Below are 24,828 nucleotides of genomic sequence, written 5' to 3'. Positions count from 1 at the left end.
GCAATAATATATCTGACCTTTCTAATTTTCCGTTTACATAAAATTCCCAAAGTTTAATACAGATTTCTATAAAAATCAGATGAATAAATTCCCACATTTCTGAAAGTCTTCTCCTTAATACTGCTTAACGAATAGTTGGGCCTGCATCCTGTCACAACAAAATAGGAGACTGGGAGTCAGGAGTCCTAGCGTCTATCCCAGCTCTCCCACTGACATACTGTGTTACAATGGGTAAATCACTGAATCTCTCTGCAAAATGGGGTTAACTCCACATATTTACCTCACGTATTGTGAGGATAAATTAAACGTTTATAAAGGATTTATAGATTATTAGCTGGAAGGTGCTATCTGAATGCAAAGTATAGATTCATGGAAATTAAGGTCAAAAGGGACAAACATGATCATCTAGTTGGATTTCCTGCACATTGCAAGCCACAGAACCTCACCCACCAACTCCTGAAATAGACTCCTAACCTCTGGCTGAGTTACTGAAGTCCTCAAACCATGGTTTAAAGACTTCAAGTTACAGAGAATTCACCATTTACACTAGTTTAAACCTGCAAATGACCCATGCCCCATGTGCAGAGGAAGGCGAAAAACCCCAGGTTTATCAACATCAATGTAGAATCTGATTAGATATTATTAATATTGGGATAAATATAACTAAAAAGAAACATGGTGTAGAAATTTATATTAGGGCACTGTTTTCCTGAGTTCATCTTGAAGCTTGAGGAATAATAAAATGACTTTTATAGAATAGTTTATGACGACGTATGGTAACATTTTCGAAAGTACCTAAGTGACTTTCAATGAGACTTAGGCTCTTAAGTGGTACTTAGGTACCCAAGTCATTCATGGTATGTTTATTGCCAACATAGGTAGATGTACATGCACTAGCTTTGATCGAGCCTTCACCCATGCAGGGTCCCAGAGTTCAGTCTTCAACCCAAGCCTGAATGTTTACACAGCAATATTTAACCTGCAGCCTGAGCCCTGCAAACCTGACTCAGCTGACCCAAGCCAGTTGTGGCTGTGCCTTATGTCTTTTATTCCCTTGTAGATGAACCCTGGGTGGTAAAGCTAAGGACATGAAGAACCTGATTTGTAAACCTAAGAAACATGTTCCTCTGAGGCTCACTTGTTTTATTATGGAAAAACAACAGTACAGCATAACATTTATATTTTAAAGATTTTCACTCTAACAACATTTAAAAAATCTAAAGATAGAGGAAGTGAAGTCCCTGTAATAATGTAGCAATACTCTTAGCTGAATTACTAAAGAAGTAAAACATGTTAACTGCCCTTCAACCTTTTACTTTATGTTCCTTCTGCCACTACCTCTACTTCTGTTCTCCATGTGCACAGATTATTTTTCTTTTTGCAGGATTTTGGCATGTATTAATTTTAAAAAGTGAATAATTATGAAAAGGCAGCAAAATTCCTTGTCCTTCAGGTAATTTATCAAACAACATGTGTGTCCACACTCTAAGACTGCCAAGCAGATCAAAGCAATTCTCTTTGTGATAACAGAGTACACTTTATGAAGAAGCCAGCACAATGAGTCTACTGTACATCAAAGATGGTTTTATGAAAAGAGAGCATACAGCAAAGGCTTACAGTAATAAAAAACACATCAGTGCAGACCTGGCATAACAATCTATAGTATATTAAATACTTTAAAAAAAAATTAAAACAAATCTGATTTAAACACACAGTCATTACTCTTTTATTATTGTGTCTACATCAATCTTCACTACATTATTCTATAAATCAAAGATAGTGGATTTAGAAATCATCCCTTCACAGTTTAAACAGGTGATTACTGTTTTGCTGACTGTCTAAAATTATGTAAATAAACAGAAATACATGGAACCACAATGTATTTTATTTTTTAAGCAGTGGGAGAAATACTTAATCTTTCTAAGCATTTGAAACTTGAATTGAAATGAAACTTCTAACTGGAATTAATGGCAGTTGCGGGTGGTCAGCAAATCTCAGGATTTGGCCCACAAAGACATTTGGGAAAGAGTAAAGTTTTTTCAGTGCTCAAATGCTCCTTTCTCCAAAAATGCATACACAAAAAATAGTATCTTTTCTTCCAGCACATATCTTAGCCAGAGCACTTAAGTTAAGAGGCAATATGACAGAGAAGTTTGTGCAAGTAGTACAGGAAAAGATCTGGCAACAGATTTGGCATCAGCTGAAGAGGCATAGAACTACCTCAAAACAATGTGGATTGTTGTGTTGGCTAAAGAGTTTTGTGGATAATGAAGATGGGAAAAGCCAAGAGAAAAAGAGGAGTAGTGGTAGACTGACGAAGTGCAGGTAAGTAATCCAAAACAAGAAAATGGCACATAAAGAAAAAGAAGTGAATCCACTGAGTGCAAATGAGCCCACTGAGTGCAAACTCTTCTACATGGGTGACGAAAATGGGTGGTGTGCTTGTTAGAGGAGAGCTGAGAAAGCTAGTGATTTTAGTTTTTAGAGTGACAGGCAGATGGCTTTACGAATCCAAGTTAAAGAGCACCCCCTGTTTGTGATAACATTATATGCACCTTAACTAGGATGCAACAAAAAAGAGAAAAAGAGTTTCTGCCACAATTTGGTGATCATTGGGTGCCATAATTGAGTAGCATTGATGTTGAAAGAAACAGAGTGATAGATAAATCTCAATTAAATATAAGATTGTGATGTGGTTTTTGAGATGCATTTGCAAAGGCATATCAAAGTACAGGGGCTGTTTTTTTCAGCATTAATGCTATTCAATTATCTCACTCCTACTGATCACCAGATTTTTCATTGTTTTTCTGCAAATGTTTTTCCAAGCTGAATTTTTTTTTATTTCTTATTCATACTTCTAACATCTCTTAGTGTTTCTCAGATATTTGCAATATCTGCCTTTTCATAATTTGCAAATCTGTTTTAACTATGGTGTTTACCCGTTTAGATCACTGATAAAGAAATTGAATAAATTCAGTCCTAATACCAATCCCTCACAACTCACTTGACACCACCCTCCAACAGGCAACACTGATATTTATGGCATAGATTATCCTTTGCATACAGTACTTCAGACAGATTTTAATCCATGCAACAGTATTTGTATCCAAGACATTTTGAATTAATGTTTAGATACATTTTCTGAGTCCCTGTATCAGTACAGATTATTAAAAAAAATCCCTCCTTGTTACTTCTAAATTGAATTAGCACTCCACCCATCTAGCACTTCTTTATGTCAGATGCCAAGCTGCAGAAGATAATTATCGAGTGATGGCCTCTGTCTCTCAGATGATTTCTGCAGATTCCCAACATCATTAGAAACAAACATACCGTATTCTGGGAATTTAGAACAAGCAAGTAGTGTCAAGACTTAAATTCTCTTTCCTTTCACCGGCTAATGTCTTTAGTCAATTAATCAAGTGCCTTTGGTTCAGTTATGTTACAGAAATCTATGTATTTTCTTAAAAAATTTTAACATTTATTCATCCAAATGAGCAACTTTACTCTTAAAATATCTTTTAAAATCTCATTAACTGAATCATCTCCCATTCATTGAAATCCTGGCTCCATAATTTCACTGGGGCCATAAAGTAACCTATCAAACTCAGTTTGCTGTTTAAAAGGAAGATTTGTTTTTTTAGTTCTTTTGAAAAATTATATTCAAGGCACAATCAAACAGGAAGCTGCCATCCTGACAATTTGAGTATACAAACTAGGGCTGACAGAATAGTGTCTCCTGTTGTAAAATTGGAAAGTTAAAAATTGTTGCAGGGTATGTACTATAAACATGTTTTAAAAATCCATCTCTTTTTGCTGACTTAACTATTGGTTCAGCCCCTGCTTCACAATGTTTAAATATCTTTTATCTGTCTGGATCTATCTCTATATAGCTAGGTCAATATATCAACTTACTGTATCTTATTAAAGCTTTGAAATTTTCTATTTCAAAACTTCTAAGGGGAAAATTAATCTTTCAAAGACAACCTGTGTTAAGAAGTGTCATTAAAATAGCAGCTTCCATTAGCAGAGACAAATTATCTTGAACTGTAGCATAGCACTCTGCTTCTGCCATTCACTCAGGATGTGATTGCTCAAATATACTATGCTTGTTTTCTGTAAGAGGAGATTACTTACCTGTAATGGGAGGTTCTTCGAGATGTGTGGTCCCTAAATGAGAGGTGCGCATGTGCGGCGTGTGCCAGAGCTGGAAGGTTTCTGTAGCAGTGCCAGTTGACCCACATGCACATCGTGTGTTCCCTTGTGCTTCCAGCCAAGGGTACAATAGGCTGTGCAGGTCGACACTGCTCTAGTATCCTTATCACTAAGAAGTCCAGTCTGCAGCAGAAGGGATGGAGAGCAGGTATTCGAATCCAAATAGGGACCATGAATCTCGAAGAACCTCCAGTTACAGGTAAGTTACCTCTTCTTCGTTGAGTGATAGTCTCTATATAAATTCCAAACATGGGTGTGAGTAGCAAGCAGTGATCAGCACGGAGATGGGTGCGAGAACTCGCAAGGTAGTGCCTTCTGGAGTACACAGCACAGCCTATGGCTGCGTCCGCTGCTGTCGCTGGTGCAATGGCATAGTGAGCTGTGAAGGTATGAATGGAGTGCCCTGTGGTGGTGCGACAGATGTTTTGCCATGGTACGTGTGCAAGGCGGGAGGATGTGGTCATGAGTGGAAAAAGCAGTCTCTTAGAGGAGCCAAGGGTGTGGAGGGACAGAGATTCTGACTCCAGCCATGTAGCAGTAAGAGGGAACTAGAGCAGCGTTGACTTGCACTGTCTATTATAGCCTTGGCTGTGAGCATGAGTGGGATGTGTAGGTTGATGGGCACTGCTGCGGAAACCTTCTGGCTCCTCTGCACGGCACACATGCACACCCATGTTTGGAATCCATATAGGGACCACCACTTGAAGAAGAATCACATTTTCAAGCACTGAGAGATGTTTGAATTAAAATTATTATACAAATAGCAGTTATTAATTATATTAAATTAGCATTTAAGTGATTTATTATTATTATTATTATTATTATTATTATTAACTGATCCAAAGCACCCAACAAAATGATTACCGAGCATACATTATATGCAAAGATCACATCACCCATTATTAAAATGTATCTACTTCAGATCCAGAATGAAAGGAAAAAAGAAATCTTTAAACATATTCTGCGTTGAAAATGTATTGTATGTAATACATACTCTCACTCATTCAGAATGGGTCAACAAAAAGCCTGTAAAAGAAATTACACAGTATTATTAAAATACACATCAAAATATACCTCATCATCTCCATCTTGAAAAAAATGGTATAGCTTATAGTCCAGGGCAACACTTTTTTCACCCTCTCTTAATAGAACTTTCTTGAGTAACAAGCTTTTCTGCAGCAAAAACTTCCCTTGGTTAGATGGCTAAAACTCAGCAGATATGGGTATTCATTCATTCTCGGAAATTTGTATCCACAAACAGATCAAGCATGTAGATTCATTGAAAGTCAGTGTGCCAGAACTTCAGCTGGTGTAAATTGGCATAGCAACACTGACTTCAATGGAGCTATGCCAATCTTCACAATCTGATGATCTGGCCCAACATCTTCAGGTCCATGGACCATCAAATGATCACTAAATGTTTTAAGACTTACATCATAATTTTTAGAACCTCTATTTTTTTCTTTTAATTACTGCAGCTGTTTTTGGCTTTCAGTATATGAAGCTGCTAAAAGGCTTCAGATTCATATACTGCAGTACTCAACAGACTGATTTCAACATGAATATCAAAAAATCTTTATAAATGCTTGCACTTTAGAGACAAAAATATTTTATTGATATCCAGTGCTGCTACAGACATTGTTACCAGAAAGCTGTAATTCTCTTATAATAAAATATTTGTTATTATTTCATATAAGTTTCTGTAAGAGCGTTTTCTCACCTTGTGAGCGCCCGTCCTCTCTGGCCACAGTGTTGCATGGGATCCTTGACTCTAGTGCCCCCAGCTGGGCTCTCCCTTGGACTTGCAATGGCCTTTCTCCACCTGTGTCTTTTCCTGACTCCCAGTGGGGTATTCTATGACTAGACCCTCTGGTCAAGTCACGTAAAAGTCAAACCCCCTTCTGGAGTAGCACAAAAGTCCAAAAAAAGATTCAAACGAGTCTTCAATTTAACAGCCCTTCCACCACATTCAGGCTTCACTATAGTTCCCTTATTGTATCCTGCCTGTTAAGACCTAGTGCAGGGCTTCTCTCTGTCAGGGAGACCTGTCTTGTCTGCAGTCTCTCCCCAACTAAGTTCCCTTAGTCTGCTTAGACAGCTTAACTCCACCTTCTGTAACCAGGAGGGTATTTAGTTATTCCTCACTTCCAAATGCAGAACATGACTAACTGGGTCCTTTCCCTTGCTTTGCGGGTGATGGGAGGGAGGGGGTCTCCTAGTGAAATGTTTATGTATATTAATATGAAAACAGCTCTTGTATTGGGACAGAAAGGCTGCAAACAAAAGTCCACTTGTAGTCTTAATTATCTGACCCTTTAAGTAACCCACTTACTGTCCATTAGACTAAGCAGGCAAATAAATAAAATACAATTATGAGGTACATGTGTATGGAAAGGAAAACCCAAAATAGTTAAGGCAGAATTTTCACTTCAGCTCAAATGCCACAATTCAGTGTAGAATGCACCTAACCTGCCATGACATCTTGTAAACACTTAAATTCCAGAACATTTTAAACAGTCCCAATGTGTAACAATATAAGAGCAAGGCTAATGTCTAAATTCAGGGAAACTCATTACAACTGAGGTCTTCTCCTATCATTTATAAGCCTGGCAGGAGTGTTTTTAGTCAATCACAGATATGTTCATTCACAGATTCCAAGGCCAGCAGGGACCATTCTGATAATTTTGTCTGACCTCCAGTGCAATATGGGCCGAAGAATTTCCTCCAAATAACTCCTTTTGAACTAGAGCATAGCGTTAAAAAAGCGTCCCCAATCTTGATTTAAAATGTACAATTAATGTCATCATTTATTGTTTGAACTTCTGCACTTAACATTCAGAGACAAGGTCATAGCAAGCAAGCAAGAATCAGCTACAAGTACTGCATCAGTTTACTTCTGTAGTTTGGTTACCTGTGCACACAGTCTAGATTTAATTCTTCAGTGTGAGATTTTCAAAATCACTTAAGTGATTCAGGAGCACAAGTGTCACTGTCTTTCAATGAGATTTGTGCTCCTAAGTCAGTGAGACAGTTTTGGAGATCCCACCATTAGTCTTTAAAATATTTATCATATGGGCAGATCCGTACAATTGAATGTGCATGTATATATAAAATTTGTAGAAGAAAAAGCACTTCTGTTCTCAACATGTGAAACAAATGTTTAATATCTACAGAACCTAATTCAAAACATCAAAAGAAATGTGTTTTATTTCAAATGATTGGTGTCAACAATCCCTTCATGGTAGTGTACATCTGTTAAGCGTGAATACATTTCAGTAGCATAGGTCCTCTTAATGAATGATATGACAAAATTGTGACACAATCTGGATGATCACTTGCTTCCAATCTAACCCAGCTCAAATGTAGTGCCTTGAAAGGCTGCTTTTACCTCTTCTCCAAAGACACCCTAATTTACATAGCAAACAAAAGCAATGAAAACATTAACTAGACTACAATTATACTGAGAATTCAGAGATTACCTTGTTACCTTTGATATATTACATCTGTGCTAACATTTCATAAATACCTCCGGTATCAAGCACCAACTGTGTTGCCTGATTTCTGGGTGTTTAGTAATTTGAATGGGGTTATAGGCTCACCAACTGATTTGTTCAGAAGATAATGAGATTCTAGTCCCGGAATCAGGCTCCAGAAGAGATTTTACAGGGACCCCTGGGGTGCACGACAGGAATGTTCACACTGATAACTGAATCTGTATAATTTTATAAGCTTTTATTAAGATAACATAAAATAATAGATAAATAACTGATTAAAAGAAAATGTATAATCAAATGGATAATAGAATTACAGTCTTATTCTAAGGACACATGTGATATATATATTTATACAGTATGCTTTGGATTAATATAGTCACAGTCACACCCTTCCCTGATGACCTGGTTGAGAGAAATGTCCAGTTCCTCAACTCTTAAGTGGAAGGGTGGAGAGCTAGGCAATGCTCGAGAGCTAAGAGCTGTAAGGCTAAGACTAAGACTACAAATAATATTAAGTATAAACTAAGAACAAAAGATTTTAACAAACACTAACTAAAAGAAGCTTAAAGAAGGAGTAACTGACAATTACCCCAAGTAACATGGTTTGCCCCTTTTTATATCCTGAACAATATTGGTCCTCCTTTGAAGTCCAAACTTGGTTTCTTCACCCTCAAATTATTAGGGTACGCGTATTCTGTAGGCTGGCAGATTTGTGCATATTAATGACATATCCATATCCTTTCCAGATGGTTCGCTCATCTCATCTTTGTTATTTCTGGCCCTTTCTGTGGGTTTTGTGGCGTACCTGTGACGTTTACTGAGGGCATAAAAACTGAGGCAGCCCCACTGTCTTGATGCCTCCTGACTTATCTAGGGTAAAGGTTATAACCACATGTCTTATCCTTTAACTCATCATTACTTATCTGGGCCAAAGGTCCCGAACATATGTATGATAACTGCCTTAGCTTTCATACAGGATGTGGCCTGTAAGGTACCTTGCATTACAGCTATAATATGTTAATATGAATCTATGACTCTAGTATAATAAAACAGCAATACTTAAATCTGTAAGGAAAGGTATATGTGTGCAAGCAAACAGGCTAGTCCTATAAGCTACAACTGGGAAGTGCCAATCCCGCCTCCCACAATACAATGAGATGTTATTGATGTTATTGGCACAACACACTGGATAAGTGTTGTCAAACTGGAAAACACATACCTCATGTATTTCTCAGAAGTAAGATCCATCTAGGATAGAGTTACATACTGTAGCTATTACTTAAAATAATATGTGAAACTTTCCTAATGCACAAAATCAAAATGCGCTATGTTCAAAATGGAAAAGAAACAGGAAAAAAGATGCTAGAACTTCAGGAGAGAGTCCAGAACCAATATGACCCACTGCTGACCCTGACCAGATGGATCTAAACATCCAAAGGCAACAGTGAATAGCCAGATACTATACATAATTAACAAAATTCCTCCAGGAAGATGGTAGAACCTAAGTTTTCAACCCATGCAAGCACCCAGCATAAATTATTTTACAGGCAAAATGTTGATCTCTCTCTCCCTTCACATATCCTGCCACACCCCAACATGTTCCCTTCCTCCCCTTATACTGGGAGGGTGGATTTCTGGCAAAGGAGATGGTGGAGTTGATGATGCCAACTTAGATTTCCTCTAGATTGGAGGAACTCTCCAGAAAGAGAGTTTACATCAACAGAATGTTCTCAATATTGAATAAAAGACACAAGATCTTCCAGAACATTTAATGTACAAAATTAAATAGGAAAAGACACAACATTACCATATAGGTGATGAGACTAATACATATACTGGCAAGTGACTGATCTAAACTTTTTAATAAAACCCTAAGATAGAATAGCCATTTGCTTCAAATCTTGTTGTTGTATGTTCTGACCCTCTGCTGCTGAAAATGTAACAGACAAAGGCAGATGAATTTGGAGAAATGAACAAGTCATTAAAAGAATAAAAGATTTCGCGAACATATCTGCAATGAGCGCATCTCCATTAAATATACTCTGCACCAAAACTGAGCCCTCTTTACTTCAGTGGGGTTCTTTTTGGACCCCGAGGGACCCACTGGGGTCTTGGGTATTAGACTGCTGAGGCAAGAGTAAATTCTGAGGATAAGTTCGTCAAAGTTGACAAGCAGTGTGCTATTCACTGCACTTCAGCGGTCAATATTTACCTAGGGATGGGGAGGATTCTCCATTACTTGAAGTGTTTAAATCAAGATTGGATCTCTTTCTAAAAGATGTGCTCTAGCAGAATCAGAAGTTATGGGCTTGTTGTAGGAATCACTGGTCTTGCCTAGACAGTGCTTTAGTCTGTCCTAGAGGGGTGTAGATAAGCCCGCTGGGTGAAATTCTGTGGCCTGTGTTATGTAGGTGATTAGATTAGATGATCACAATGGTTCCTTCTGGTTTTTAAAATCTATGAATAATATAAGAGGATTCAAATGGCATGGTAACAGAAGCAAGATTTATGTTCATAAATAGAACCTTTCTAGCTCTAGCTCTGTTTTAAAAGATTATCAAAGATAATCAAGGAGAGAACAGAAAAGTTCTCCTGACATCTAAATTAATTAATACCACAGAACACCTTCAGAGAAAAGATCAGTTTCCTTCCCTATATTTTGTTAATTGAGCAGAAAACTGAAGAATGTACATGATGATTAAAATTCTGGGGGAAAAAACAGTTCACAGAACTATGGCAATTCTACAAACGCACATTTCTCTAGTTTTTTATTTTTTAATTTCTCTTACAGAACAAATGTGCAAAATGAAATGATTGGGAAACTGCATATTCATGTCAAGGCTAAAGTAAGCCTACTGAAAAGCAAGATAGACACATATGGATTAGGCAACGAGAAGAAGGCTGTAGAAGAAGGAAATTTGTGAGGTAAAAAGGGGTTAGGAGATAGGGAGAAGGAAAGGATGTCAAATTAGTTTTTTCTCCAGGATGCTTTCTAGAGTACATAGATCAAAGAGCACCACCATCTTTGACTTCCTTAATGATGTGGTTCCTTCCTGCCCCCTTAAAATATGTTTTTTATTTCATTAAAAAGTATAAACATTTAACTTGCTCTTCTTAAACATAATTCCTAGTTAAAATCCATTCTACAACCCTAAATAATTCTCCTCTTAACTTCGTGTTTACCCCTTCCAATATCTGCAAATTTATGGCCCCACTCTTCCTCTTTGTCATCTCTCAGCCAAACTAGGCATGTTCGGCTCTAAAATCTTTCGCCATAAATCAATTCCCAAATCCCCTAAACATTTCTGTATTTTTCTTTGAAATTCCACTTTGTAAGATGCTTCAAAGGGCTGCCTGCTGGAGGAGCTTACTTCAGCCCTAGATACCAGGAGCAGATAGAGGAGGCCCCCTTGTAGGTGAAAGAAACACAGGGGAGCCTCTACATGGGGCTAGACAGGAGCAGAGCAAGAGAAGTATTTTTGGAGCCATGTTTCTTCCTTTTCTGGCATCCACCTCAGGCAGAGGAAAGCTGTGGCTCTGAAGGGGAACAAAGCACAGAAAAAGAACAAAAAAGGTAGACAGAAAAATGTCCTATTAGCTGTGATTGACAGATATGGTCCTGCCTCCAAAGCTACAGAGCAGGAGGTTAACTCTTTGTGGGAATGGGTGATTGGGATAAGAAGAGACTGAAAGCAATATTCCAGATACAGCTACATCAGAGCCCTACAGAGGGGACCGTTATCCCCCTGTTCCAGAGAGTGATCTTTACATTTGCAGTCCTAAAGTGAATAGTCTTATTTTGCTTCTACAGCTCATTGCAAACTTATGTGTGATTTATTTTTTCAATATTACCCTAGGTATCTTTTAGTATTACTGCTTTCCAGGTTTCACACATACACTGCATCTCTGCTTTGGATTATTTCAGTTTAGAATTATTAGCTTGCACTTAAACAGGTTGACTACCATTGCTTTGTTTTCTGTCCATATTTTCAAACTCTCTAGGTCCTTTAGTATTATTCCCAGTCATCACTGGTGCTTACAACCATCCCAAAATAGTATCACCCACAATGTGCACTAATATGCTATTAGCCCCCTTTTCTGAATCATTTATTAAGATAGCATGTTAAATATTATATTAATTCTGGGAGCAGTATCTATTCTATTCTAATAGCTTAAGAGCCACCAGTTTTCTAAATGCTTCTCCCTACCACAAGCATCACTTCTTGTTTTTAGTTACAGCCAATTTGCTCTCATCCACATCCCTATCATGGTTCATTATTGGGAAATTAGTGAAACTGTTCGATCCAGGTGTGATAAAAATGAGACCCAATTTCACTTCTGGTATGTACAAGTTCACCTTCACGAAAGTAAATGAGGTAGCATCAGTAGCGTATTTGTCCTTTGGGGGTAAGTATCGGCACTATCCTGACGACACCTCAGCCCAAAACATGTCTCAGTCTCCCCTTGTAGCTTACATACACATTGAACAGGAGGGATGACAAGATGGAATCCTGCAAATCTCCATGTTAAGGCTCTTAGGGAGGACAAACAATTGCCCAATTCTACCTCTGGGATCTCTTGGGGAGAAAGGAGCCGAAGTGATCTTCAAACAAGATAATCCAGATGGGACAGTGCCTCAATGGTATCAAAAGTTACTGATACATTTAACCGAGTCAGGTTGGCCACCTTAAGGCTTGAGTGCTTGTAAAAAAAAAAAAAAAGAAAAAAAAAGAAAAGAAAACAACAATCAATGATATCACCAGGGTCTCTATTCCATAACCACATCTGAACCCAGACTAAAATAGAATACACACACGCGTGGAATGGGGTGTATCTGGAGATAACTAATCACAGCCCTTTTTTTCCTAAAAAAGGCAGATGTTAAATGTTTGGTGAAAAGGAGAATAAATACCATTTCTGTAATTGTGGCTGCTTGAGTAATCCAGATGATTATCTAATTGTTACTGAGTATTCATACTGCAATAGTGACAGAAGTAAATCAAAGAAAGTCCCGGTCCCAGGGAGCTCACAATCTAGGATTATGACAAGACACAACAAGTAGATAAGCAAACAAGTAGGAACAGGGATAATATAACAGCAAAGGTTAGGATGTTTGCATAAATTAATAGCCTCAGTGATCGGTGATCACAGGTGGCCACCAGCCTAACCAATATCAGATTGGTAGTGATTTAGAGGCATCAAGGAAAAGACACATTTTAAGGAGGAATTTAAAAAAGGATGAGATGGCGACTCTGGGAATTCTTACTGAGAGTTGTTCCCATGCATAGGAGGCAACACGGGAGAAAGCACAAAAAGGCAGTGGTTAATCTCCCAAGAAGAAATTATATTTGATAGGTAGGGTGGAGAGCCATAAAGGTGAAGACATTAAGCCTGTATGTGATATGTGGAGAAAGATAAGTCAGTGGAGGGAGACAATTCAAGAATGGTGGTATCATAATAATGGTCCACCAAGATAAGCAGCTTTTCTACTGATGTGAGGAGGGAAAGGTTGTGGTCCAGAGAAGAGGAGATTTCAGTTGTCAAGGCATGAGATGATAACAGCTTGAACAAGAACTGTAACAATCTTCATCAATAATGATATCAATGTTTCTCCCCTAGCTTTAATCATACCAAAAACTGTATGAAAGCCAACTAGCAAAGTGTGAGTTTCTCATTTGTAGTGGTGAAGAAGAGTTATTTCAGATGCATGAAATATATTAAAAAATCCTACCAAAATTAAGGTTTCTGCTAACCAAAACTTATTTACAATCAGCATATAAAAGGCTTGATCAAGATGATGAAAAGGGGTCTGAATTAAATAAAGGTTTAAACATGGAAACTAGAGAAAGGAGGGTAGCCTGAGAATGAGCATAGCTGCCATATGAATAGACTTGGCAGATTTTGATTTAAAAAAATAATGTTGACAGATAATATTGATGTCTATTTTAAAACTTTTTTTCAATTTTTATCTATTTAAATTTTCACAATGGCAGAAAATTGGGTAGGGTGTCAGAAAATAGGCAGGTTCAGACAATTATTTAATTATAGCAGTTGCTGAGATTCAAAAAGTTAAAGTTTTATAACCATTAAAACACAAACTGTCAACATCACATGTCAAAATATACAAAGTAAATATCCTTCAATCAAACTCTAATAAGGTCTCAAGCAGCATTTTTCTTATTTTGTTCATCTGTAAATTTTGATTATCATCAATGGAAATATTGTTTTGTTCGTTTGTGTGTGTATGGTGATATTGACTTTTACTGACATTTACTGATAAAAATCTAATCCTTCCATGCCTTCCCATTAATTAATTTGTCAGAGCAATACTTATTTCACTCCAAAAGATTAAATAAGCTTGATTTATTCAAATCACCTGTGTGCCCCCAGTGTGAAATGGAAGTTGAATACCTCTGGCACTGTTTGGATATGTCCAGATAAAACATAACCTTTCTGGGAGATTTTAAGCATAACAGGAGAAGTATTAAGCTTGACTTACTTTTGAATTTGGAAAAATATTTGTTACTTAATATATCTGACTGTTGAAAAAAACATATTAAGAAATAAAGGGAGTTGCTAGTAACTTTTAAACACTGCCCTACAAAAATGCACTGATGTTAATCTTTCTCTTGTCTTTCCATTCTACTTGCAGGGTTCTTTTTTCCATTTCCTGCTTCCAGGCCAACCACTTTCTTCAACATACAGTAAACAAGAGGCAGGATACTTGCTAACCATACAAAGGTTCACGGTCAACTGGACGTCGCATACTACATGAAATCTAGTCTCCAGCAAGCACCAATGTTCCATGATCTGCCCCTAAACAATTTCATTATGCAATATTTCTAGGAAGATCTTTAAGTATTCAAATCTTCACCTGGAGACACTTGAAGAATTCACCATCCATAAGAAAAGCACTACTATAAAGAGAAATCTGAAGTATTAAAAACTTTTATTGCTTTAGACTATGTTCTCCTATTCTTAGACAATTCCAGTGTCCTACACCCTCAGTTACAGGTTAATTTTTCAGCATAAATGTAACTGTCTTTGACAGATTATTAACAAAAGCTCTGTCATATGTGTTTCAAACCAAGTCTTCCCATTGTGTTTAGCAGGGGATGAACAGGAGGTAAAACACTTACATTTCTTTTACAGATCATAACCTCAAGAAATTCAAGGTATTCCCTGAACTCATTCTCCATTTTAGAGAATGCACAAATGCATATTTTATTAGTGACCTGTGTTTATTACTTGGTTACATGTGATCTATCCAGGTGTCTCTGAAGAGAAACAAAATATGCTAAACAAGGAACATGAACTAAAAGTTTCCCAATTCCCTCATACTGTGTATCATTAAAACATGTGAAATGACAGACTTTCACCTGGTCCATTTCAACATTATATGCCTGTGGAGCTCTGAGTATTGTTTAAAGCAGCAGCATGAGGGCTTATTTTTGGTGTTGGAAATTCATGCATGGACTCTCTCCAGAATAAAAATTACATCCAGAATGCATCATAATGTCTGTTATACAACTAAAGACTTCTGCTTCTTTAAAAACCTGCCACATTATCTTGTCTCAGGTTTGGAAGAGAGGCCTTATACATTTTGTATTGGAAGCAAAACCAATCTCACTATGAGGATCTCATATGTGGACCCTTCCTCTGGGTCTCCCAGTGCATTATACATTGTCTGCCTATTTAGCAGGTAAGCTCGTTGGGGCAGATATTGTCTCTTCTTCTGTGTTCTGTACAGTATCAAACACAGTCAGCACTTATATAAAGATAGGGTGAAATCTTCACCCCTGCTCTGCCCCTGTTATACCAAGTAAAAGGACTGAAGTGGTTTAAGAGACCCCAGAATCTCTGGATCTGTCTGGGAGAGAATTATCTGATTCAGGAACTGTGTGAAACAACTGTAAAGTTTCTTTCTGAGGACAGCCAGGGAAGCCCTGGTGTAGGGGGCATGCTAGAGGCAAGGCTGCTGGGTAGACTGCAGCGCAGTTTCCAGGTAGCACTGTAACTCATAGGGCAGTCCAAGGAGGTTGCCACAACTTAGACAGACCCCCTGGGGAATGCGGGATAACTACAGCTAGATGTTTCTGGTCAAATGGTTAGCAGTCAAACTGTCAACAGTGTTGACATTTGAATGGTCATTTCTAGATTTCAGACGTAATTCATTGATATGAATAGGGCAGTTCACATCCATCAGTTATTACTTCACCCTCTAAAAACTCAAGAAGACAACATGAGGTGAAAGGCATGTGGAGAAAAGGTATCGAGGCACTGGTGTATAACTGGCTTTACTTTGTTATTTTAGAGAAAATAACTGGAGAAAACAGTAATGGAAATAAAGTGCATTGTTACACTTCACTGTACTTAATCCAGATATAGTTTTTCTATTTATGACATAAGTAAGAATAATAACTTGAACTAGAAATGTTTTCCTTTATTCATTACCTACAGTATGTACAGAAGGAATTAATGAAGGACAAACGAGCATCTCTGGATATAGTGAAGAAAAAGCACTCTGAAATAATCTACTAAGGGTACGTCTATACTGACGGTGGCAAAGTCGCCGCCGCCAGATCGATCTTTCTGGATCAATTGAGTGGTCACTGTAGACCCACTCAATCGATCAGGAAGTCGACTGTGTAAAACCACCCCCTCAAGTAGAGTAGCACTGCGTCGACGGGAACGCAGTTCCCATTGGCACAGTGCAGTGAAGACAGCATGGAGAAGGAAGCACAGCAGTTGACGGGAGTTATGCAAGCTACTCTGCGTAGTTGGTGTAACTCCCGTCGACTGCCGCCAAATCTCCAGGTAAGTGTAGACCAGGGCTTAGTGGCTTTTACTGAAGCAAGTTTGTATATTCAGCACTAATAGGGCAGGACATCGGCACAGTGCCAGCTCAAAATTAAAATTCTGGGCATCCATTCAATGTTTATGATTATGTGCATTCCACTGGGGATGGGAAAACAGTGCCCTGTAAGTTATTTATTGAAGATATTCCCACAGTATACCTGCTTACAATACTCATTTCCACAAGAAGCGGTGGATCTGCAAAGTATCCAAAGAAGAGAAAGATAACAATGTAATAAAAGAAATATAGTGTAATATTTCAAAAGTGTAATGTAATGATGTCCACACTCCTACCCCAGTCTCGGGGCAGGGGCCAGAGAGTGAGGTTTCATCAGACAAGCTGTATAGCCCATGGGGTCCTGAGAGGAGAGGGGAAGGGAAGTGTGGACTCAGTTGTTTCAGAGCACTTCCCACTTCCCCCAGCCCAGAATGCAGGTGGAGATTGTGCCTGGGTAGGCAGTGAAGTACAGGGAAGAGAGATTTCTCCACCTCTCCCTGCTACCCATTTCTTAGGCTTTTGGGGGGAACTGATTGTCTCAATCAATTGTGTTCCCCCTGCTAGAGATGAAGCTCCTAGGGCATATAGCAATCATTCTTCTGGGGCTGCTGCTGCTGTCCTGCTCCACCCCACTCTATAACCGAGATATAATCTGAGTTGTGTTTCCAAGATGCTGTGGGTCTGACCAGATCTCCAATTTTGTGGTTCAGGAAGCAGTTTTGTGGATCAGAAGGGCAAGGTGTCTGGTTGGCTTTTTCACCTTCCTCAAAGCATCCTGGAGGCCCAGTTTTAATGAATAAGGGCAGAATTTAAAAGTTCAAAATTTAGTAAGTGGAGTTTGTAATTTCATCGCAACTTGTGACTGGTGTTCATTGCCAGTGATAGGCTCATAGGGGCTTGGCACCTGGAAGTTAACATGAGTGAGAGGCCTGAGGGGTGGCTGATAGACCCTATTAGCTTCAAGGAAGAAGGGGAGATGTTAAGTGTTCACAGCCAGCAGTACCTTTTATGTGTACCCTCCTTTCTCCTTGCAGGCGAAAGGCAAGACAATTCAAAAGTGGGCTGAATCCTAGAAGCTACAGTAAAGGGGATCAACCCTGAATATTGGTTATTTGGCATGGAGGTCATTTACCACTGTATTGGATTCAAGTAAACGAGTGGTATATCTTGGGGGGGAGTAAATTGTCCAATGTCCCACAAAAATTAAACATTAATAACATTGCAGCCTTCTGCCTTAAAATTCATCCATGTGTCTTCATTCTCCCATGTCTTCTGATCAATGTTCTCTCATGAGGAAGCTTTTCCAAAGCCAGCCCATAATGACTTTCTGAAGCATATTTATAATTAAAGGAGTGGTAGGCACAGCTTAATTTTCAAAAATACAGTGGAATACAGTATCAATAAAGCTCAATAAACAATAATGTGTGTAATTCATTTACTTACACCATTTTTTCTACCACCACAGATAATGTAAATGCCTGATGTGAGGCACAGTAATACTAAAAGAAAACAGGTTATATAACGTACCTCAGTGACCTTGCCAGAAGGCTCCAGTCCAACCAAATTGGCTTGTATTAGCTGCTGTAAAAGTTGTACTTGAGCTACGCTGAGGAAAAAGTCCAGGTTTGTGGTCATATTCACCTCCAAAGAATGGCCGCACACTAAAATCTCCTGTGGAGAAAAACCATGTCAGATACTAGTAACTAGGCAGATAATTTACATTTTAAAGGTAACTATATCATGATTCTTTGTCATACCCAATTTAAACAATTTACACAATTGTCAATTGGGATTGTTAAATCTATTAATCTCTTTTAATAACAAAGAATGGCATGCCAGTTATAAGGCTTCTGTGAAGGTGTGTTTGATACCTGGCTTTGCATTCAACAGTATATGTAACCACTAAGACAAATGTTGTATGTCAAGTGTTTTATGTGTGAGGTCTTGTTTCCATTTCTTTGTAATATCAGACACTGGACTGTCAGATTTTTGTTTTTCATTTTCTTGGCAATGAGCTACAATTCTTCTTCGCCTTGTCCTTCCAAGAAGATATACTTTTTTGGACTATAAATTTAGCTCCATTTATAATGAAATCAAATACTGGAATTTAAAGATAACCAGCCTAACTGATTTCTCTTTGCCTGTAAACCATTGTTAATATCTTGGCAGTTAGCTGGATGACCACTATTTTACAGGTGTTATAGAGAACAACTAAAGTTTTTGACCATTGTTGGCAAACAATTCAGAGATGAACAACGGAACCAGTCCAGAAGGTTTGCTTAATAAGCAGAAGCCTTGCCCCTTCTCATGAAGCACATGTGAATAATGTTCAAATTCTTGGTAATCTATAGTAGACTCCTCCCTTCATCATTAAGCATCCCCCAGAGAACAGATTCAAGGAGAATTTGACTAGCTAAAACATTTAAATTCCTGAATCTGAGCAACAGTAATGTTCATATGTTTCTTTTCACTGAATCCTTTCCAGGCATCTCAGCTATCACCAGAATTTTCTAATTTTTTCTTTTAATTTAAAACTCTCTTCCTCCCACACTCGAGATGACACTACACAAAACACAAACTCACTGTAATCTTTCCCTCATGTAATCAATGTCTGTTCCTTCTCCATCAACTTGCACCTGTTACAAATAGTGCAAATATGATTTTCATTCCCTCCTCTGTTTTGCCCTTCCCAGAAGGTAGCTATTATGAAAAATCACTCCTGCTAGTTGGCAAACAATGACTGGCACCTCTCTCCAAATAATGTGCTTTAAATTCCCCATCCACATGCTAATGCCAAGAAATGAACCACAGTCTCTTGTGTCTACCAGGCTCCTCTAATGAGCTGACTCACGGACTGGTAAAAGTTACTGCTAAATCTTTCCAGTCAATCTGGAATATCCTGAGGTACCCCTTTTACTCCTACTAAGAAAAGTAGTATGCCTTTGGAAATTTGACCGTAGTACACTGTGTTTATTTGATTCTTGCAGAGATAATGTAGTTTTCAGGTTTGCTTTTATGAGGCTCATGAAAATAGTGTTTCTTAAATATTGTGTTGGATCATGTCTTCTCAACTCTTTTTGTTATAAATCCTTCTGCAGTGTGTCTATCATAAAGCTGACCCGTTTGTATGTCTGATGTATCATGTTTCCCCTCCTTTCATCAGGTTTTTGAGAAGAGATTGTAAGCTCTTAGGGACACAAACTATTTCTGTGTGTTTGTACAGCACATAGCACAGTGAGATCATGGTCATGATGAGGCCTTTGAGTGCTATCATAATGCAATTAAATAAAAAATAACTGTTCAACGATACAAATAATAAACCATAACCGTGCCTTAGTTAAATACCAAACCTATAGAATCCTTATGAAGAATTTAAAAAAATCTAGTCCTTTTGCATAAAACAATTAATATTGTTTAATACAATATTTTCTATCAAGATTAAAATTTGCTAAGGGAACAACAATGTATATGTTAAAAACGCAGTTATTTTTGTTTAAATTCTGTACTAACCTCCGTGTGCAAGTTCTCTGGTGAAATTACTTTTGTGAAAATGATTGCAGGAGCTGCAGTTATTCGCACTGTGAAATCTGTTAAAATTGGAGTTAAAATTGCTCTCCGTTCTTGATGCCGCCTTATGCTAAAAGAAAAAAATGGAATATTATTAAATTAGATTGTAAGATGCTCAGGGCAGAGACTACATCTTCCTGTGTCCTTCCTGTGTACAGGGTCTAGCATAATGGGACCTCAATCCTGATTGGGGCCTTTGGTACTACCACAACACAAATAATAAATAATTATTAACAACAATGGCTCCAATCCTGCATCAGGCCATTAGCCCCAGGAACAGTGCCAGTGAAATCAGTGGAGCTCAATGCAGTATAAGGCCCAGATAGATCCAATTGCAGGATCAGGGCCAATAATTAAAATGAATTACCTCACAATTAAGACAAAATTACACATTTTTCTAATGTTAACTATTAATATATCGCACAAATCCATAGTGACCTCAGTGTGTTTGAAACTAAACCTTTTACCCTGCAAACAATCCACCAGTATACACACCATACAGAGTGATGCATTGTTGTTTTTAATTTTACTGAATTAATATACATTTAAAAATTAATCACTTTGAAGCAGTTTAGGCCACACACATTTGACCTACAAACCACATAAAAATAATTTTCAAGATGTGTTAGTTATCTTTATATTTAAATAGGTGTTCTTGTATATCCAACAAAACATTTACTTCATGCAGAAAATACTCTGTAATAAAACAGTTAAAGTTGCCACACACACAAGTTGCACAAAATCACAAAACTAAGGAGATGAAAAGTTAAGCAATCTAACAATACCAAACCTCTACTCCACCATCCACACCTTATCATTCACTATCTTAAGTACTTTACACCACAAACCACACATAGGCACCTTAATTCTGTCCCCATAGTAAAGCAATGCCAGCTTTCCAGCACTCCTTTCTGTGACTGGATGAGCATGTCAAAATTTAGCCCCTTCTAATCAGAATACTGACATGCAATTTCCATGAACATTTGTGTCAGTGAGTTGGATGCTTAAAAGTTACCTTCTGGTTGTTATTCACTCCTACCAAAATGCAAGCTGAAGACATTTCCCTGTTTTGGATGCATCAAACAATAGCCTTTATTGACACAACATACCAGACTAGGATCTCCCTGTTAATTCAAATAAACTTGCTACAGAGTGTTGTCTATGAGCACCTCTTCCTCTAATGAGGAAAGCTGAATGAGAAAAAGCTGAAATGAAATCAGATGTCCCTCAACCTCAACAAGATCTTGTGTATTACAAGTCCTCTGGGTAATATCTAGTTGAACAATTGCCTTGAGAGCTGGTCACTGACAGCATCTGCTCTAAGTCTACCTATCTTATCCAGACAAGCTAATGGCTGAGTTCCATAAAGGAAAACCCTGACAACTCTTAGAATGTGACTTGTATTAAACCAATTTCTGCACGTTCATAAGAAACAGCTAACGAGCTACTAAACTAATAATTTAAGTTCAAACAATATATTAACTATTTTAACACATATCCCAACAAAATGCCAGGGTTATGCATTTTCTCTGGCTCATGTAAAAAAGAAAAACTAAGAGACAATTGTGGCATAAGAGCTTTTCAATCTTTGTCTCTAGAATGCTAGAACAGAGACTTGCATACACATTCTACCATGGCAAACTGCCTTGAAATTGGTTTTGTTGTAGGCACACAATCTCTCACAATGGTGATCTGCAGACACATGGAGAAGAAAAGTAAGTGGCTCTCATAGTGATTCTTGAATGGGGCTAGGCTCAGGTTTAGATATATTTCTAGTGAGCAAACTCCAGAGATGAGGGTGGAACACAAGAGGCCTATTGGGGGCTCATTACTGTCAGCAACTCTTGTCAGTCCTGACATAATCACTACAGCTAATACCCTATTGTCATGATTTTTACCCAAAAGGTGGCATGTCATAATATATCACTGGAAAACTAATAAGTCACTGATCATTAATATTATTGTGTGATATATGTATGGTAAATCCACAAAGGACGTTATAGATATATGTTGGAAATATGTGATTAAACTGTGTTTAAACAGGCATGTCAGGGGGAGTTGACAAACAGGTTTTCTCTAGACAAAAGAAAGAGGCTAATGCATCAAACCAGGTATGGCCAAAATCAGTGGGCTATTCATTTGTATCTGAGGTTGCAGGAAGCGATAATTTGCATTGTAAAAATCACCAGTGGAAGAGAAGACAGTTTGTAGTCTACATCTACAGCATGGCGTCCACACCCATCAAGGAAAAGGTGCTTTGACAGAGTTTACTTTTCAAAGAATACATTTACAAGGTTTACTTGACTATAAAAAGAAAGGAGAGAGAATCCCATAGTTGTCCATTACTTGGGGAATTCAAGGGGCTGGAGCTCTTGAAATCACAGAACGTTGGGTCCTTCAGCCAAGGGGGCAGAAATCTCTGGGAGCTAAGTTTAGTTTGCAACATACTGAAATTAAGTTTTAGTCTGATAAGCATATTTTTTTACTTTACTTTGCTTGTAACCCTGTCTCTCTTTATTCCTTATATTTGAACTCATAAAATCTCTCTGTGATTAAATAAACTTGTTTTATCATAAACCAATTCAGCGCTGTGATTAAAATAAGAATATTTGTCAAACACCAGTCAAATTAATGAGTTGCAGTGTATTCCCTTTTTAATGCAGCCACAAAGTTAACTTCTGTACATATTCTAGGAGAAGTCTGGACACTATAGAGGCAGATGATTTGGGGAAAATTCAGGAGTAGGAGAGTGTTGGGGTCACTCTGCGAAAAGTAACTGGGTGGCAGAAGTCAGAGTGTAGGTGGGCCGTTGATGTTGAACCACAGCACCATAGCATTTAGGCATCCAGAGTTGCAGGCCAGGCAATGACACAAACCCTTACCGGTGTGGGTTGAACCCAAAGATATCACTGAAGATCTGCTACTTTGAATTCCGTACTCCTTGCTGCCTTGAATTTTACTCTGCTGGCAATTAGCTTACGTGCTCTGGATGTGATGTATGCAGAAAGCATGGTAAATTATATAGGAATAAGCCATCTCAGAGCTAGTAGATCCTAGGCTATTTAAGATTATTTAGGGCAACTTCAGTTTTACACACAAGTTGATTGGCAGCCAGTACAGAATATTGCTTTAATATTTCTGGACACAGGTATAATATGCTCTTGCCCAGAAGATGGGCATCTGCATTAATGGAAGCTTCTGACTGCCTTTCATGTTCAATCCCAGGTACAGTATGTTGCAATAGTCTAATCCGGAAACAACAACAGATGGATGACTATGAAAAGATCAGCATCTGAGGGAAAACAATGGAATATTTTGGTCATTCAGATGAAAAAAGGCCCTTCTGGCCTGTGATGTTAAGTGGTAGTCCATGAGCAATGATGAGTCTAGTCAGACCCCAGGATTGCAAAGCATATTGACAGTCAGTTGGCAGACTTCCTCAATTGAAAAAGTGGTCATAAAAAGGAGGAGATGTTGCTTTATATACAAAAAATACATACACTTGAATACACTTGGACTGAGGTTGAGACGGAAATAGGAGACAGACTTGTTGAAAGTTTTTGGGTGAGGATAAAAGAGGTAAAAAAAACAATGGTGATGTAATGATAGGGGTCTACTGCAGCCCACCTAACCAGGAAGAAGAGGTGAATGAGGCTTTTTAAAAACAATTAACAAAATCATCCAAAGCACAGGACTTGGTGGTGATGGGGAACTTCACCTATCCAGACATCTGTTTGGAAAATAACATAATAGGGCACAGATTATCCAACAACTTCTTGGAATATAGTGGAAACAATATTTTATGTCAAAACATGAAGAAAGCTAGTAGGGGAGAGGTGTTCTAGATTTGATTTTGACAAATAGGGGGAAACTGATTGAGAATTTGAAAGTGGAAGGCAGCTTGGGTGAAAGTGATCATGAAATGATAGGGTTCATGATTCTAAGGACTGGTAGGAGGGAAAACAGCGCAATAAAGATAATGAATTTCAAAAAGAAAGACTTTAGCAAACTCAGGGAGTTGGTAGGTAAGATCCCATGGAGAGCAAGTCTAAGGGGAAAAACAGTTGAAGAGAGTTGGCAGTTTTTCAAAGAGACGTTATTATAGGCACAAGAGCAAACTATCCCACTGAGTAGGAAAGATAGGAAGTATGGCAACTGACCACCCTGGCTTAACCAGGAGATCTCCAATGATCTGAAAGCTCAAAAAAGAGTCCTACAAAAAGTGGAAACTTGGTCAAATTACAAAGGATGAATATAAACAAATAACTCAAGTATGTATGGACAAAATTAGAAATGGACAAAACGAGACTAAACTAGCTAGAAACATAAAGGGTAGCAAAAAAATTCTAGGAAGATCAAGGACAGGATAGGCCCATTACTAAATGAGGGAGGAAAAGCAATAACAGAAAACGTGGAAATGGCAGAAGTGCTAAATGCTTTTTTTGTTTCAGTTTTCACCAAAAAGTTTAGTAGTGATTGGACAGCTAACATAGATAATGCCAGTGAAAATGAGGTAGGATTAGATGCTAAAATAGGGAAAGAACAAGTTAAAAATGACTTAGACAAGTTAGATGTCTTCAAGTCATCAGGGCCTGATGAAATACATCCTAGAATACATAAACTGACTGATGAGATATCTAAGCCATTACCAATTGTTTTTGAAAAGTCATGGAAGACAGGAGAGATTCCAGAGGAATGGAA

General features: G+C 38.0%; 1 protein-coding gene across 6 annotated transcripts in view; it reads right to left on the bottom strand.

The window, feature by feature from the left end:
• VPS13B (vacuolar protein sorting 13 homolog B) overlaps positions 1 to 24,828 on the bottom strand; it is an 819,784-nt gene that overhangs the window by 201,723 nt on the left and 593,233 nt on the right. For 4 of the 6 annotated variants that reach the window (XM_067537148.1, XM_067537121.1, XM_067537138.1 and 1 more), the window contains 2 exons: positions 20,071 to 20,197; positions 18,088 to 18,231 (listed from right to left, as the gene is read on the bottom strand). In XM_067537148.1, the coding sequence (XP_067393249.1) occupies positions 18,088 to 18,231; positions 20,071 to 20,197 (271 nt within the window). Of the gene's footprint in view, positions 1 to 9,541; positions 9,637 to 18,087; positions 18,232 to 20,070; positions 20,198 to 24,828 lie in introns of those variants that run through there. The other 2 variants (XM_067537158.1, XM_067537167.1) reach the window with 2 other exon arrangements.

This window comes from Emydura macquarii, unplaced genomic scaffold (genome assembly GCF_026122565.2).
Source record: "Emydura macquarii macquarii isolate MOO-44397 ecotype Brisbane River unplaced genomic scaffold, CSIRO-AGI_Emac_v2 contig_383, whole genome shotgun sequence".
NCBI classification, from domain to species: domain Eukaryota; kingdom Metazoa; phylum Chordata; order Testudines; family Chelidae; genus Emydura; species Emydura macquarii.
This window is presented reverse-complemented; position numbering and strand designations above follow the sequence as displayed.